Source organism: Erpetoichthys calabaricus, chromosome 17 (assembly GCF_900747795.2).
Source record: "Erpetoichthys calabaricus chromosome 17, fErpCal1.3, whole genome shotgun sequence".
Classification (NCBI taxonomy): domain Eukaryota; kingdom Metazoa; phylum Chordata; class Cladistia; order Polypteriformes; family Polypteridae; genus Erpetoichthys; species Erpetoichthys calabaricus.
In genome coordinates this window covers 30,581,887-30,599,548 of record NC_041410.2, presented here as the reverse complement: position 1 = coordinate 30,599,548, position 17,662 = coordinate 30,581,887, and the positions used below count along the sequence as shown (strand labels likewise).

Below are 17,662 nucleotides of genomic sequence, written 5' to 3'. Positions count from 1 at the left end.
TCAAGCCAATGACACCTATCTTCCAAAACTAGTTTAATTGCTAAATGTTCACTGCTCATTACATTACAGTTTTGTTCTGCCAATGATAATTTTCAAGAAAAAGAAGCACTAGGATAAATCTTCAAAATATCTGGGAATTTTTGAAACAAAACTGCATCCTCCCCTACAATGGGATGCATCAACTTCAAACAGTAACATTTTACTCTAATATTTTAAAATAAATATTGGGCTTCTTAAGTCTATTTAAACCTATGCAAGATTTTTTAGATAAAGTGGTTATCAATGCAGCGATAAAGTTCTAAATAAAATCTTTGAACTTCTTTAAGATTCTCCTGCACTTTCCACTTTAATAAAGTTGTAACCTTAGATTTATTGCTCTTGAGACCAAAACATTCATGGAAGATTTATGAAATTCACATTTTTTAAGTTTAACAAAAAAAATGTTATCTTTTAATCTTATTAATAATTCATCATCATCCTCTATATATTACTTGAAAAAATTAAGATGTTATCATAATAAATAAATACATAAATACAGAGAATATTATGGGAGAAATCATTTACAAATGACTAGAAAAATGTTTGAATGTTCTTCCAGCGAGATGCAAGGCAGATTCATAGCTTAGAATAGATTCAATGTTACCAAAAAAACTAGCCAAAATTCATAACCGAGAAGTCAAAGAATTAGGTAATCAAGACCAAAATTCTAAAGGGATATGTTGTTCCAGAGAAAACCGCAAAAAATTGTTAATAAGAAGTTCTTGATAGATGAACCATGAGGAAAATCATTTGTAGAATCCATAAGCTCAGATAACCAGTAACACTAATATAACCATAAAGATCTGCACAGAATGGTGTTATCCATTTACAACCATAATGGTATCACTAAAGACGTAAAATAATACTTATGCCTTTAGTTAAGTTGAGAATGTACAGGCTTCAGCATGGAAACATGGAAAGTGATATATTTTGAAATGAGCAAAGAGGGCCACTCTGTAAGTCACTGGACTGACCCTCTTCCGAATCACAGGCTGACCAGTGAATCAGGTTGACTATTTTAACTGATGGAACCCTCTGGGTGATGTCCTGCATAGAGAGTCACACCTTCTTCCCAACCCTAAACTCAATGGGTGGTTCCATGGCCCGAATCATTTTCCAGAAACACTTCCTAGTGAGGTGCTCTACCATATTAGGAACTGTGGAAGGCACAGAAAGCAAATCAATAAGAGGAGTTTTGAGTCTGCATACATGAATGAAACCAATTGCAGGTACATTCATTAGTGCCAGATCTAGAATATTTATATGGGATGGAAAAAGGGTATCAAGGAGTTTTCACAGAAAATCAGTTAGGGTTGTGCATAAAGCATGTATGAGAGTTTTGGCAATCTCCATGTGAGAGAGGAAGAGAGACATGAAACATTTGATATGCTGCATGTTAGGCAAAAGATGTAGATGGTGTCACTATAACTGGTGTATCAACATTCTATCATCAATACTTGTTTTAAACTGCCCAAAGATTAATTTTCCCACATAGGTGATGATAGTTTATGTATAGGAGTGAAAGGAATAGGATGATTGAATTAAGTGGCACACTAAGGTGAAGGGGACAATTCTCAAAGGAAATCAAAGAAAGATGTGATTGGTTTTAGTGCTTCATGATGCAGAGCTTGCTTTTAGTAATATTTCAAATGGAGTTCCTCACTACCTTTTACTTTCTAGATTCTGGCCTTGTTCATCTGGTAGTGTCCAGTAATGGCTATAGGCAGGTTTGTAACTGCAGTATTTTAAACAGTGTTTAATACCAGTTTAAGCAGTTTCTTTTGTAATTATAACACTTAACATTACACAATTGTAAACTTAATATTACATGCTCCTTTTTCTGTTTTGTCTTGCTGTGGTTCATGAAATTTAAAAGCCACAATCGTAATATTTTCAGCCATTATTGTATCACTAGAATGATTAGTGCTGGGGCTGTTGTGAGTCTGTAACAAAACCAGTTTGTCTCCAATGGTCTTTAAATTGTTGGATTTACTTGCTGTTTTGAAATGGTCTGCTATGAGTAAGCACATAGCTTTTTTGTGTAACTTGCAATGAATAAACATTTAATTTGCTTTCATTTCCTTATTACATTCATTAGAATTGGCTTCAGTTATTACTAATTCTGACAGGTTATGAGTGGGTTTAGGAAACTGAAAGATGAAAAATTTCTGCATCACTGGATTGTGAACAGAACTTCATAGGATAAAGGGTGATTTTGTTTAAAAACACAGTATTACTAAATCTTTATAGTGACATCTTTTGTTTTGTTAATCTGATAAAAAAAGCATAATTAAACTCAAGGATAAAAAAACTCACTAGGTTAGACTGCAAAATAACGAATGCTTGGGCCAGGAACCACCACCAGTCTCAATGTACTTTGAAATTAAAGCATAGAATAAATGATTTGTGATATTGAAGCTGTTAATTTATTTATTTGTTATTTGACTTTTTCTCTCTATTATGATAGCAGTGTACTACTTCCTGTAGTGAAATATTGTTGAAAGAATGCTTTAGAACAGTGTTTCTCAGGCCTCTGCCAGTGGGTTGCAAGTTGCTACTGTGTATAATGGTAGTGGATCATGGTGGATTTGGTGGGTTGCTCAGTTAATTGCTGTTCCAATAATCACATACGATCTTCCCCTGATGATTGAGCTCGGTTTACCAAGGGTGACAAACCCCCCTCCTTCCCCTTTGGTGGGTCACAAAGACATTATCATTGGAAAAATTGGGTCGCAAAAACCAGAAAAGTTAAGAAAGACTGCTTTAGAGGCTGTAGCAAAAGAACTTTGTTTCACCTCTGCTTTCTTACAAACAGAGGTACTTTAAGTTATCAGCAAAAGTTGGGATACATGTAGGAATGTTTTGCACCAGTGTAATTACTGTTCATTGTTAAAGAAAACCTGTAAACTGTTAACCCATATACTTATTTCCTGAAAAAGGCATTTTTGAATAACTTTGAAAATTACATCATTTTTATATTTTTTGCTAACCTAACTTTCTTGTTTACCTCTGACAGCTTACCGCTTACCTTTATATTATCTCAGATTGTTCACTGGACTTGAACTTCATTAAAAACTGGGAAAATGGGGGTTTTCTAAAACATTTGACCAGTAGTGTGTATGTATGTATGTATTAATAATATGATCAGTCTGCAAAATGGTAAAATTTGTTTAATGACACTGTGGGAGATGTTAAATATTAGGGTGGAATGGGAGTACCACCAAGAATGGGGTTTCTATTAGGTTTGCTTCCGGACTGATTTATAGCACAGACCACCACATGAGAAGGGTATCCTCTATAGATGAAGAAACACCTCATTCTGAGTGTTTCATTACAAAAGTCAGCCTCATCACTGCAGAGCTGGATGAATCTAAGGAAGTGTGAAAGAGGCAGAAAGTTTGCCAGAGATGGAAGGAGCTGTAAGGGAGTCAGCTGACCTGAAATAGACTGATGTTTTGAATTCTGAAAAACTGAAAGAAAGACTGATATCTAAATATGGTAGAGCTGTGGCAGAAACATCCACTTTAAACCTAAGCAATGGATGTATACTAGTAAAATCATTAATGAATTCCTGTAGTTGGAGTCTGGAACAAGATGCAGCACCAACCCAATTGTTGATATATCTTTTGCACATGTCCGATACAAAACCTAGGTAATAAGAAGAGAAAAACTATTCTTCCCAGCCAATGAAGATGTTGGCCTAGCTAGGTCCAATTATAGTACCCATTACAACACCACGGACCTGTGAAAATAATTGTTATAAAAACAGTAAAAGTATTGAAGGTAAGAAACAGTTCTGCCTGTCTGAAGATGTCTGCTGAATGCTTGTCTGAGGTTGATTAAACTTTCATAACTGTGTTCCGGGAGATGATGTCCATGGTAAAAACAAAACAGTCAGGACTGTGAAACCTAAAGCTGTCAAGCAACTGAAGAGCATGGTTAATATCTTTTAAGTATGACCTTCAACTGGTGGTCTCATGAGACCGTTGAGGAAAACTGAAATATGAGAAGTGGGACAGTTGCATGCAGAAACAGTAGGATGTCCAGGATTGTTTGGTTTATGGATTTTGGGGAGAAGGTATAACTGAGATGTCTGTGGGTTTTCAACAATGAGGCAATTACCATTGAGAGACATTTCTTTTGTGCTGATGAAAGGAGAAATAGTGGAATTGATCTCCGACTGGTAACCATCTGTCAAATACAGTTTGAGGAGAAGATAAGTGACTGTAACACGTAGTTGTTTTGAAACTTCTGCAATATAAAGGTTCTTCTGCTAGACTACCACCACACCCGCCTTGTCTGCAGTTTTGATGACAATATAATCTTTGTGCCACAATGTCTGTAGTGCTTGAAGTTCACCTTTTGTAAGGTTGGATCTGTATTTGTTGAGACATGAAAGTCTACTGGAAATTTTGTTAGAGCACTGACTGAAATAATCAAGAGAAAATATTTGGCCAGTGGTGTCCAACTGGAGAAAATTAAGCCAAAACATTGTGTCTTTTAAGTTATTTCTTTCTTTATCAGAATTGAAGTAACCTACAGAATATGTACAGTGTATATATTTGTTATGTTAGAATATTTATTACTATAATAGGTTGTTCAGTAACCAGTAAGATCTGTAGATAGAAATTGTCTCTGAATCTACTGGTGCAAGTGTCAATGGTCCGATACTGTTTGTTGAAAAGAAGGAGTCAGAAAAGCATCTGTGCAAAAACTGTTGTACCAGGATGTGATGCAACCAGTGAAGACAGACTCTAGTGTTCCTCTAGAAGTTGGTGAAAACAGATAGAGAAATCTGAATTTTCCTCAGACATCTGAGGAAATAGAGCCATTGGCTGAGGTTAAACTCTTCTCTGTGTGTTGTCTCATCATTTTTGGTGGTCAGGCCTATGATGGTTGTGTCATCAGCAAATTTAATGATGGAGTTTGAGCTACAGTATGTCTGGCCACACAAGGTAAACAAGGACTAGGGATGTCATGATACCAGAATTTTTCTATTCATATTTAACAGTGAAGAATTCCATCTTCCTTATCCTTCTGTGTGTTTCTGCAATTATGTACTTCTGTTAACACAGTGCATGGTATATTAACAGAGAGATGTGCCTTGTCCTTTAAAGCACTGAAATGCTAAATACATTTTATTTTGCTATTAACAAATGAGGATGCTTACGTTATCTATAGTGCAGACAAGTAAAAAAAAAACACTTTATTTGAATATTGCTTGATCTTTTACTTGCTAAAGCTGTTGTTAGTATCTGCATAATTGTGGAAGTTTGTAAGATCTCCCTTAGTACCCAAAATCGTGATCATATACTGTATATGTCAGTTAGAGAGTAGGCTGATGTGCTTGTTACAATAAAAATGTGAAGTCTCCATTGATTTATCGGAACTGTGTAGAACATTGTAGTAAAAGTATATTAATCTCATTTCATTTTCTCTTACAAATACATGGCAATATAAGATAAACGATTAAAGTTTATTCAATCAGTAATGTTCTTTCCCTCTCAAGGCATGTTCAACTCTGTTTCTGAACTAATTCATAACTAATAACAAGAGCCTATGTGTGTGTTTGGCTTTTGGTAATCTTGTGCTGAAATTCTTCTGCTTCAAAATCAAAAGCATTTCTAAATATGATTTCTACTCTTTTTCTTTTCGACAGCTGAAGATGGGGTGTTGTATTATAACCAAAGTGGGGCATTTTTATATGTAGCTTTTATTTACAATTTTCATATGTACTGTAGTGCCTTTCAAAGTATTTTGTCTGCTTGCAGTCACTCACAAGTGCAGTTCTGGCTTTCTTGGCACTACCAATACAGTGAAAAAGCTAGTAGGTTTTCAAATCTTTAGTATTGACTTGATACTGAAATACTGGTCCTTCTGACATTCACATAAGGACTATAGTTGGGAATTTAGCAAAGTACCTCGAGGAGTGCCAGTGCTAAGGAACAACATGAAGAATATTATGCTGCCAGCTCATACGTGCTGTTAGGAAAAACAGAATCTAGTTGCAAAGAGTGGAGCTAATTCCTAAATTGAGGTATGTGATGGTTAGCTTTGCAGCTACAACAGTGCTAAATGCTGAACTGTAGTCTATAATTCAGTATTTTTTATACTATCTGAAGGCTTTATGTGTGCTCCTGGTGTTAAGAGTGTATATTTAAATGCTAATGTATAGGAAGATTCAATTGAAACTGAAAGTAAAATGTGAAATATTATAAAGAAAACTATATAGGATTTTTTAATAATTCCCATATTTGTTAAAAAATTTTTATTGTGAATCCTTCATTAAATTGATCTCTTCTTAGTCCTCTCAAAAACGAATAAAAAAAAAAAGAAGTTTTCTAATTTCTGATAGGGTGGCACAGTAGCACACTGTTTAGCATCGCTACCTCATCTGAGTCCTGAATTTAAATCCCAGCCTAGTCAGTCTGTGTGGAGTTTGCATGTTTCTTCCTATATCCACATGTAGTTGTCTGAAGGTATTCCTGTTTCCCTCCCACATTCAGATTAAGTTTTTTGGCAGCTCCAAACTGGCCTGGCATGACCAATAAATGGGTATGTGCCTGACTGTCCCCTGTGATGGAGGGGTGGCCAGTCTATTTTTAGATATTGTCTTGTGCTCAGTGCTGCCATGAAAACTCCCATAATGGTGAACTGTTTTATAATGGATGAATTATTCAATAAGCATAAATTTTGGTAAATAACTATCAAGCTATGCCAGTCAGATCTGTTAATAATACTTTGCCTCATTGAAGGTTATGTACATAGTAAGGATTGTACACATTAGGTACATGACACGACTGCAGCCTGCTTGATACTGAGTTTATTGATTTGCTTAAATGAAGTATGGAATGTCCTGTAAAATAAATTTAAATAAGAAATCTTTTAAATTGAATGGGGTGGGCATAAAAATCTAATACACCATGAAAAAAGTAAATTGTGCCCACGCTATAAAAGAAACAAGGTTAAAGGTACAATGGGTGTGTCTAGCCTTGTTTTTATTTTTTCCCCCTTTGCACTGCTGTAGCTCTTTAGTAAATCTAATAGAGCATGTATGTCTAACATCCATCCATTTTCCAAACCACTATATCCTAACACAGGGTCACGGGGGTCTTCTGGAGCCAATCCCAGCCAACACAGGGCACAAGGTAGGAACCAATCCTGGGCAGGGCTCCAACCCACCGCAGGACATGTCAAATATCAATATTTATATAAAGTTCTTCTAAACCATTGTGTCAATCATCATGCACTCTTACATAAGGTGATCATGCCCTAAGCTGTCACACTTCCAAAAATTATTAAATTAATTATAAAACTGTACATAATATTTTTCTTTGAAAAGAAACATTTTAAAAATACCTTTAAAAGAAGATTATGTATTAAGCATCTGGGAAAATGTTCTTTTATGAGTTATGTTCCAAGTGTAGCTTGTCTATACAGTCTTTATTTTATACAGCACAATTAATATCACAGATCTATGAAAATAGTAATAATAACAAATGTATTTGACAGATTAATACTGGACACGTTGGAGCCCAATTGAAATGAACAAATGAAAGGAATACGCCAAAATATTCCATCTCCCTTCCACTAAAACTAATTGTTATATATTAAAAAAACTCTGGTTTAAAAATATGTCTGCATTTTTAAATGTGATGTTGACTCTTCTATGTTTGTCCACTTCCCTCTCTCCCATTCTGCTTTCACTGGTAAGCTGCCATGGATGCAGTTACCAGCTGGCAAGTGCAAAATAAAGCTGCGACTGAAAGCCACCATCTGTGCTGTGCTGTTCAAGGCTCTCCTTTCAAGTAAGAAGATGGACATTTTATCATTAGTTGAAGATGCTCCACTCACAGTCCACAAACACTCTGATAAATTAATGTAGAAAAGTTATTAAGTTTTTCTTATTTCTCCCTTTCCACAGACTTCTCCATAACTCAAAGTCCCATTTTCGGACAAAGCAGCGGCAATGTGACATTTGATGTTTCCATTAAGCCTTCAAATATGATGTTACAGACGGTGACTTGGACTGTAAATACTACTGATACGGTGGTGAGTTTGTCAGGTTCTACAGTTTCATACGGACAGGGATATGAGGGGAGAGCCCATCTGAACACAACAACGGGGTCTCTGTCACTCTTCAGACTGACACTACGTGACTCGGGACAGTATTGCGTGAACATCACAACTACTGAGGGAACAGCTATGAGTGGAAGTGTCACACTTAATGTGTTAGGTGAGTAAAGTGAAGTTAATGTCAAATAATATCTACCAAATGACTTTTGTTTTTTTGATTAAATAATATACTAATTTGAATTCCTTCTAGCATAATATGTTCTGTCTTGAAGTACCATATAAAATTACACTTTGAGTTTATCAAAAAAAAACTGTTCACTCAATACAAGTGTTCTCCTTTTTAAGATGTACAAAGAGACAGAAGGCTTTCTTTTTGTTCTCTTTGCGTTTGAAATGTATTTTATGATTCATTTGAATACATTATCATTGATGGAACATGGGATCATTAAGTGTTGTGGTCTTTATGGTAAACCTTGGCTTATGTCTGAGTAGCAAGAGCAGAAAAAAAAAATGCTACTCTCAATTCACAGCCTTCAAGAGTTTTCTTATGGTTTTATTTTTTCAGCACCCCATAAGACATAGGTGATGACAACTTCACATGAAGATTGCCATGCAAGTCTTCTATTGCTTACCTGTCTTGATACATAGCCTATGCTTATTACTGCCGAGTTTACCCACATGTCATTTCTCTTGATCCACTGCCATCTAGATGTCTTCTTGTGCTAACTCTGTGATAACCTTTGACAGCCATCCTATAAGAACTTCTGTAATACTAAACAGACAGAGTTCCTTGTGCGTGGACCTTCCTGCAAATCCTCTGCAGCCACTTAAGTGTCTGTGTAGCTTACACTCCAGACCCACTACAGCAATTGGAGTCTAAACTTTTATACTTTACTCTTTTATTTTTGCTGACCTCATTCATGTGGTATTCCAGTGGGACAGCCAATATAACCAAAATAACCTGTTACTGTTTCAGACCTTATAAAAAGACCCAGCTGATTTGCAGTTCATGAAGTGCTGTATAGAAATCCCAGCAGCTTCCCCAAGTGAATGTTAGGCCATTTTGTAATTGTTGCGATGACTACTGAACGTTCTTCAGGGATTGTGGCCTTTCTGCCGCCTGGATGAATCTAATTGACCGTGTAGTTAAACAACGTGGATGGTTAGTTGCTATGAGCAATGCCGTTACAGATGGTGTCTGCAATGGCTCTCAGCACCTGTTTATGGTGCCAACACAGAAATATTCTACTTGGCCCTTCAAGCAACAGCTTAAAATCTACTCCAGCATACTTTCAGGTCAAATGTTTTCCCAAGACTTTTCACAGGTTTATCCATGACTTTTGGAATCAAACTCCTCTCAGATCCTTGCTTTCATTCTTCAAAGCAACAGAGACCTGGGGCCTTATGTATAAATAGTGCACACACACAAAAATGTTGCGAACGTTCGTTTCCATGCTCATATCGTGATGTATAAAAACTAAACTTGGATTAAAGCCATACATATTCTCACGCCAGCACGCCCCCTTGCGTACACACTTTCCTTCTTGGTTTTGCAAACTGGCGGTATCCAGTGCCACAGCAGTGTCACTGTTCCTATGTGGTCTCCCTTTCTTTTTCAGATTCACATCCATGACTTGGGTTTTACCAAATACATTGAAATTAACCAGATACTGTTTATAAATTTGAGGCACCTCATTGTAATCAACCTATAAGAAAATAATGTTGCACAGAATGGCCAAGCTATTCCAAATACCATAGCTGCTTTAGAGTTGTTACTCTCAGTGCACCACTTAAGAGTATTTTAATCCACCGTATATGAGTGTGGTATCACAGCTATACAGCAGCTGATTGGAAAGTTGTACAGCGGGTTGTGTCGAGAGCACAGAGGATTATCTGGAGGATGTTAAAAACAAAGTCTGCCACAGGAAAGCCACCAGCATCTGCATGGATTCCAGTCAGCCATGCACACACTCTGTTTGAATTTCTGCCATCTGGTAAACGCTTCAGAACCTTTTACTGTAGGGACATCAAGGTTCAGAAACAGTTTCATTGCAAGAGCTACAAACGCACTAAATCAGTCCATCAAGTTCTCCTGGTAAAACTGTTTGTACTTAGAATTACAATTACCTCAATGTAAACTTGCACTACAACTGTAATATTGCACAACCTGAGACACTTTATGAACCATTTGCACTATCTGCACTATATGTACATGTATATTTTACTTATGCTTTCAAATTGTATATTTTTCATATTATTATTGTTAGTTTATCATTTTATTGGAGAATAAGATTATGGATGATATACATATTGAACCTCATTGTACCCTACAATAACAATAAAATAATTCAATTCAATTCAGTAGAAGAAAGCGCGTATTTACAGATGATGACAACTAGCTTCTAGGTCAATGTACATTTCCAAGAGCTATCCTCTTTGAGCTCTGTGCTGTTATAATACTTGGATGTATATATGATATCATTTTTAACATGAAATGCATTACAGTATGTATATTGCATTATACAGATTTTAACTTCATTTAAATAGTGTATATTGTTAATAATAAAAAATGTTAAGCACAGTTGCGGTAATGATGAGCTGGCACCCCGTCCAGGGATTGGTCCTGCCTCGTGCTGTATGCCTGATGGGACTGACAAGACCATGGATGGATAGATGGATGGAATAATCAAATATATATTACAAAGATTTTTCAATTTTCCTTAAAGGTTTTAAAGAATCTGTTTTCTAAGGTTGCAGCTGGTTTGACATTTACTAAAGAGCTTATTGAGTAGCAATTGGTTATGTGTTGAAAGAAAAAGAAGGACAAGAATTTTGGGTTTGTACATTTGACAGACACAGTACTGCTCCAATAAATTATTTCATCGAGGGTCACACACATCCCAGCAAGCATCTTGCAGGACACAGAAACAATCCCTGGATGGGGCCCAGCTCATTGCTACCACTGCGCCACCGTGCTCCCATGTTTAATACATGCTTTAATGCATGCATTTCACCATGAAAATGATATCAAGTGTATATCTTAGTATTCTAAAAAGTGCAGAGAGCTGTAATATCATGAATGTAATGTATTCTGTTTGGAGACTGATGCCTGCATGCTCCTGTCTATGAAAGAGAAAGTCTGTTTAAGAAGCACATAGTGATTTTCACACATAGAACACACAGAATATGAAGCGTTTAACAAGCTACTTTAGTTACAATGGAATCTGAGAAACTCTAGTAAGTTAAACATTGATTTTAAGATGAAGTTTATAATGTTTACTTTAATGACAGAATAAATTATGAGATTAAAGTTGACATTTCAACCTTTTTTTTCCACTGTGTCCCTATTTTTTTTCTTTTCTCTGTACCTTAATATGCTTCAGTATGACACTCCAACAATGGGGTACAACTCACCTTTTCATGGTAACACTCTATATCACTCAATCAACTTCCTTTTTTTGCTTATACTTTGCTTAAGCCAACAAACAGTATGTTTTTCCTTACCTCCACTTTGCATTCACTGAAATTCTTTTTTTCACGTACTTTTGCCATTGTCTTTTAAGCAAACACTGAACAGAAGATGATATTTATATTGATTTGTATATTAAAATATGCAAAATTATGGGAGGAGTCGGGGTGGGGCGGGAGGTGCAGGCACGTGCATTACGTTTCACGTTGACCATGATTTATGGAGCTAAAATGCATGGAAGTTGCTTATGCACGGTTTTGTGCATCTGAATTTTTTTTTGTGTATGCACATTTGCACTTTTCTCCGTACGCTGTGTTTTAGTGTGAATTCTACACACGCCATTATACATGAGGCCCCTGGAGTTTGGGTCCGCTCCATAAATCCCGGTCAGTGTGAAAAGTAATGCTTGTGAACATGCCTGTCGCTCCACCCCAGCTCCTCCCAAAATTACGCCTTTTTGAATATGCAAATCAATATAAATAGCCCCTTATGTTTTGCGTTCTGTGAAAAGACAATGGCAAAAGCACAGGGAAAAAGAAGAATTTCAGCGATTAACAAGTACAGGCAAGGAAAAACTTACTATTTGTTGATTTAAGCAGTGTTATAAACAACAAAAGGAAGTTGATCGAGTGACAGAGTTGCGGAGAAACTTGAAAGTTCAAGTTCAGAAAATTTGCACAGTGCCCGAAATAAATAAGAAGTGGTCAGTTATCAAAGACATTGTGAAAAGGCAAGTCGTAGCCCACCGAGTGTCATATGGAAACGTATAAGGGTACAGAGAAAAGAAAAAAAATTTGGACACAGTGTGAAAAAAAGGTAGTTTATTTTGTAATTAAAGTAGAACATTATAAACTTCATCTTATCTATCTATGTAAAATCGTTTAATTTAATAGTTTCTCAAATGCCATCATAACTAAAGTAGCACGTTAAATACTTCATATTCTATGTAATCTTATGTATGTGAATCAGTACGTGCTTCTTAAACGGGCTTTCTCTTACTCCGACAGAATACAGAATACATTACATTCATGATGTTACAGCGCTCTGAACAATTTAAATGTTAAGATGTATACTTGATATCATTTTCATGATGATAGAAATTACAGCATGTACAGTATAAAACATTGAGGCACGTTGGTGCAGTGGTAGCAATTGAGCTGACGCCCCTTTCAGAGATTGATCCTGAAGATGCTTGCTGCCCCATGCACGAACCTCAATAAAATAATTTATTGCAGCAATACTGTCTCTTTCAAACGTACTAACCCCCGATTCCTGTCCTTCCTTTTCTTTCTCCAAATAACCATTTGCCAAACAATCAGCTCTTTAATAAATATCAAGCCATCTGTAAGCTTAGAACGCTGATTCTTCAAAACTTTTAAGGAACATTGAAATATCTTCGTAGTACATGTTTAATTATTCCATTCATCTATCCATCCAGGGTCGCCAGCCCCAGCAAGCATACAGCACAAGGCAGGAACAATCCCTGAATGGGGCACCAGTTCATCGCTGACACTGCACCACTGCGTCCTCACATATTTAGTCATTAATAATATACATTATTTAAATTAAGTTTAAAATGTATCTGTATAATGTAATATATATAATGTAATGCATTTCATCTTTAAAATGATATCAAGAGCTCCACGAACCATAGCGCCTGGAAATCTAAATTGACTTAGAAGCCAATCGTCATCATCTGTAAATACGCGCTCTCAAATGAATTTAATTCCTTTATTGTTATTGTATTATACAATGAGATTCAATATGCAAATCCTCCATAAGCTTTTTTGTATAAAATGGTAAAATAACAACATTAATAATAATAATCATAGGATAAAAAACAGTGAAAAATATACAATATGAAAGCGTAAGTGGCTCAGGTTGTGTAATATTACAACTGTAATGCAAGTTTACAATGAGGCAATTGTACTTATAAGTACAAACAGTTCTACTGGGAGCACTTGATGGACTGATTGAGTGCATTTATAGCTCTTGGGATGAAACTGTTTCTGAACCGCGAGGTCCATATGGATCTGTAAGGCTCTGAAGTGTTTGCTGAATGGAGGAGATTCAAATAGACTGTGTGCATGACTGAGGCAGCATGTGGTAGAAACTCTATCCCCGCACTTGACACAATCTGCGGTAGCGCTTTCCGATTAGCTGCTGTAGAGCTGTGATTCCATGCTCAGATACAGTGGGTTAAAATACTCTGAGTGGTGCACTGACAGTGACAATGCTAAAGCAGTTATAGTATTTGTAATAGTTTGGCCATTCTGTGGTTATGGGTTGATTACATTCAGATGCCTTAAACTAATAAACAATATGTGATTAATTTCAGTGTATTTGATAAAGCTGCGTCAGGGATGTGAATCTAAAAATTAAAGGGAAACCACACAGGAACAGTGACACTGCTTTGACGCTGGGTGCTGCTAGTTTGCAAAAACAAGCGGAGAACTTGCGTACGCAAGGGATTGACTTGGCATGAAAATGTGTGTGGCTTTACTCCTAGTTTAGTTTTTATACATTGTGATGTGTGCGTGGAAACGGGTGTACACAACCTTTTTGTATGCATGCACCGTTTATACATGAGGCCCCTGGACTGAGCTGCCGATGTATGAAATGTTTAGGAAATATTCAGATGCCTGGCCACAATGCTGTAGAATGTGTTCCTTTCAACATCAAGGAACAAGACTGTTCTAAATTGTTCAAGGTACTTTTATATGATCAATGTAATTTTTAGTTCGCCTTGTATGAAATAACTTAATATCTAAATTTTTAATGAAACCAAATTAGGGCTTTTTGAAAAATAAATCTGTAGCAAAAAGCTTGTGTGTTTCATTCTTGTTTGACTAGATAAAATCTGCCTTTAACTTTGCTGACTTATGGAGTGTGCTTTGTAACACTTTCTATACATCCTGACAAGCAAAGGTAAAGTAACACGTTTAACCCTACTTCCTTAAAGATGCAGAGTTAGAAAAAAACATTCTCGGAGTTTCTGAAAAATGTCACATTTTTTAAAATGCACTGTGCTAACCTGCAGTGATATGAATGGAGGCCATGGAATAGATCTTACATGTGTTTTGTGGAATCTCAATGTTATGCAGAAACAGAAAAAACTGGAATATGTGGAAGAATCAACATAGGCTAATGAATAAACCAATAAAATAAATAAACCAAAAATAACTACACTGTTGGAAACAATGAAGTGCAAAAGAGGAACTAGACAAAGGTTCACAGTTTTAGTAATTTAAGGTAAAGATCACCTTAACTGTGATCTTCCTGTGGCCAGAGGTTTCACTATGTAGCATAATTTCTGTGTGATTCAACTTTTGTACTTAAAATTAATTGTTTAGCAAACTATTAAAATTAACTTAGGGACACTTCATTCAGGTATTCAAAATTGTCTCAGATTATTATTTGTACCCTTTGCATGAAAGTTCACTGCTTAAAATGAGGATGTATGCTCTCCTAATGTGTGGCCTCCCTGCTCAAATTTCTTGTTGAAGTTTTGGCAATAACATGAGGTTACTGCTGATTTGCAACATGTAAAGAATTAAATATTTGTTTTAATGACACTGCCCCCCTCTCCCAGCAGATAAAGATGTTGTGCAAAATTTAAATGAGTAGAAAACTCATTTGAACAATTTAAAGTATTGTTAAAACATTTATAGCAAACTCAACTTAGTCATCATAATCAAATATTTTCCAAATTTCCAGTGATATTTTGAATATAATTTCTTATCTAGAGAAAATATTTCTTTTTGAAATAAGTGAAATTTCTTTGTGTCTGGCACTGCTAGCCTGTTTTCTTGGGCAGGCCCTTCTACTCTGCTATGTTCTCAGCATACCTGAGAGTACTTTTAAGCAATCCATATATTTGTATGTGTATATGTGTGTTTACATGTTGTTTAGTGTTTTATCCACAATCTTGTCCGACTTAAAAGTGGGTGTGGTGCTGACATATAAAGCAATTTTCAGGACATTTTCTCTGGCAATAAATCACCAACTTTTGGCAAAAGTGAACAAAATAGTGACGACAGTGGAAAAACAAAATTGTTCTTGTGGATATTTAAAACAGCCAAATCAAAATATACAATTTAAAAAATAGTTCCAAATGTTTCTCCGAAGTTAAAAACACCAAAAATGAGTAGGAAGAGTAAGGAAAAAATGTATTTTAGCCAAAAAAAGGAACAATAACCTAATGTTGGCACTGTACCTGTTAAACTCCAAGTTCTTCACTGAGTGCTAGCTAATTGTGGGCCTAATCGGTTAGGCACTTAAACATTTTGTTGCACAAAACTTATTACACTTACTGATTTACTTAATTTTTATTTAATTTGTGTATATATGTTTCTGACAATAGTACTGATTCTTTAATGACATCTTAATTTCTAAACCTTCCTGTAACTATTGAATTGCTTGTAAATGAATGATCATATTTTTGTTTTATAATATCACTGTTTACCATTTATTGTATCTTTCCTCTACAGATCCAGTTTCTATACCCAAGATTCAGTTCAATGACACAGTGACTTTGACCTGCATGGCTTTTGGGTCAGATGTCTCTTACCAGTGGTTCAATGGCAGCTCAGAGGTGTTGGATACTGAAAGGATTCTCCTAAGTGTTGATAGGAAAACCCTGATGATATCAGGCGTGGTGAGATCAGATGATGGGCCCTTCTACTGCTACGTGTACAACAATGTCAGTAACAGCACCAGCAAACCCTTTAGTCTTCATATGCAATGTGAGTTTTACCAACATTTATTTCAGCATCCTAGCTCACAATTTAAATTATTTTTATTTGTTTTTACTAGTCTAACTGTATATTTTAGTATAAGAGGAGTAATTCAGTTAAGCTTGATATACCATATCATTTTCTAAGCTCGCTTAATCTTGATAGTTTCATTTTTAATTTGAAGTATTTTGTTGTAGTAATAGTAATACTATTGTCACATATATAGACTACAGTGAAATTCTGACTTGTATGTCCAAACAACATGTCACTATTCACCAGCAGCATGATTAACAAGAATGCATTAAAATACTCCAATATACTGGATATTATTTAATAGAAAATATATATCCGCTAACATTATGTACTATTTGCTCTAGTATGTAACTTACAGAATTATTGCATCTGTTTTAATAACACAATATTAATTAATGGCCATGGGATTAATTTGTTTTATTGTTTGTGTGCAACCATTTTTTTTTTTGTTTAAATGTTAATGAGTCTAATTATCGGATTTCATTTCAGTCTAAAGCAACAAATCTAATGATGCTTGCATTTGGAATAATGATAGGAGAGAACTAATAGGAAACATGCTTTGGCAGTAAGAAAGGGTAGTTTAGGCAGGAATGAAAGTGTTAAATACAGTGGTAGTAAGAAAGGAAAACTGACATTTTTGTGGAAAGTAAGAATTACAACAGTAAACAGATATAGAAAAGGAGAATAAAGACTTCCTTATTACAGGTAAAAGCAAGGTCTTCCAGGATTCACTTGGAAGAAAACTTCTAAGCCTCAGTAAACCCTACTGGCAAAGTGTTTTTCAAATCTTTATTGTCTGGACAGATAACATCCATAAACATAGACTTCTTTTCTGTTTCATATAATCACATTTTGAATAATTTTGAACTTGTCTTTATTCTAATCATTTCCCATCAGGAGCTGTGTGCGTGTTTAGTAAATCAGTGCAGACTAGCTGTGAGCAAATCAACATCACCTCCATGGAGCACTTGCTGAAATCTTAATAAATGTCTAAAGAACATATCCATTCTGACCACATTGATTGAAAGATCAGCATTCATAAGATATGTGCCTTCCAACTAAGATCAGGAATATAATTCCTAAGTTATGTGCCTTTTTTGATAGGAGAGAAAAAGTTTCAAACTAAGCTAGCATACATTTTTGTTTTGTTTTCTTTGTTGTTTACATATGTATATACATAAACACCTAGACATTCTTGCATACATCCATCTTCTATTATCCTTATGTTATGAAAATCATTTTCTATCCCTCATATTCTTCAAGGCAAGGACAAATCCTGGACAGGGCACTAGGCTATCGCAGTATGTTA

The 17,662-nt window shown here is 35.6% G+C and overlaps 1 protein-coding gene across 1 annotated transcript in view; it reads left to right on the top strand.

Moving 5' to 3' along the window:
- The window catches only part of LOC114644615 (hemicentin-2-like), a 405,336-nt gene that overhangs the window by 109,892 nt on the left and 277,782 nt on the right, over positions 1 to 17,662 (top strand). The window contains exon 5 of the mRNA XM_051920620.1: positions 7,964 to 8,275. Coding sequence (XP_051776580.1) covers positions 7,964 to 8,275 — 312 coding nt within the window. The remainder of the gene's footprint in view (positions 1 to 7,963; positions 8,276 to 17,662) is intronic.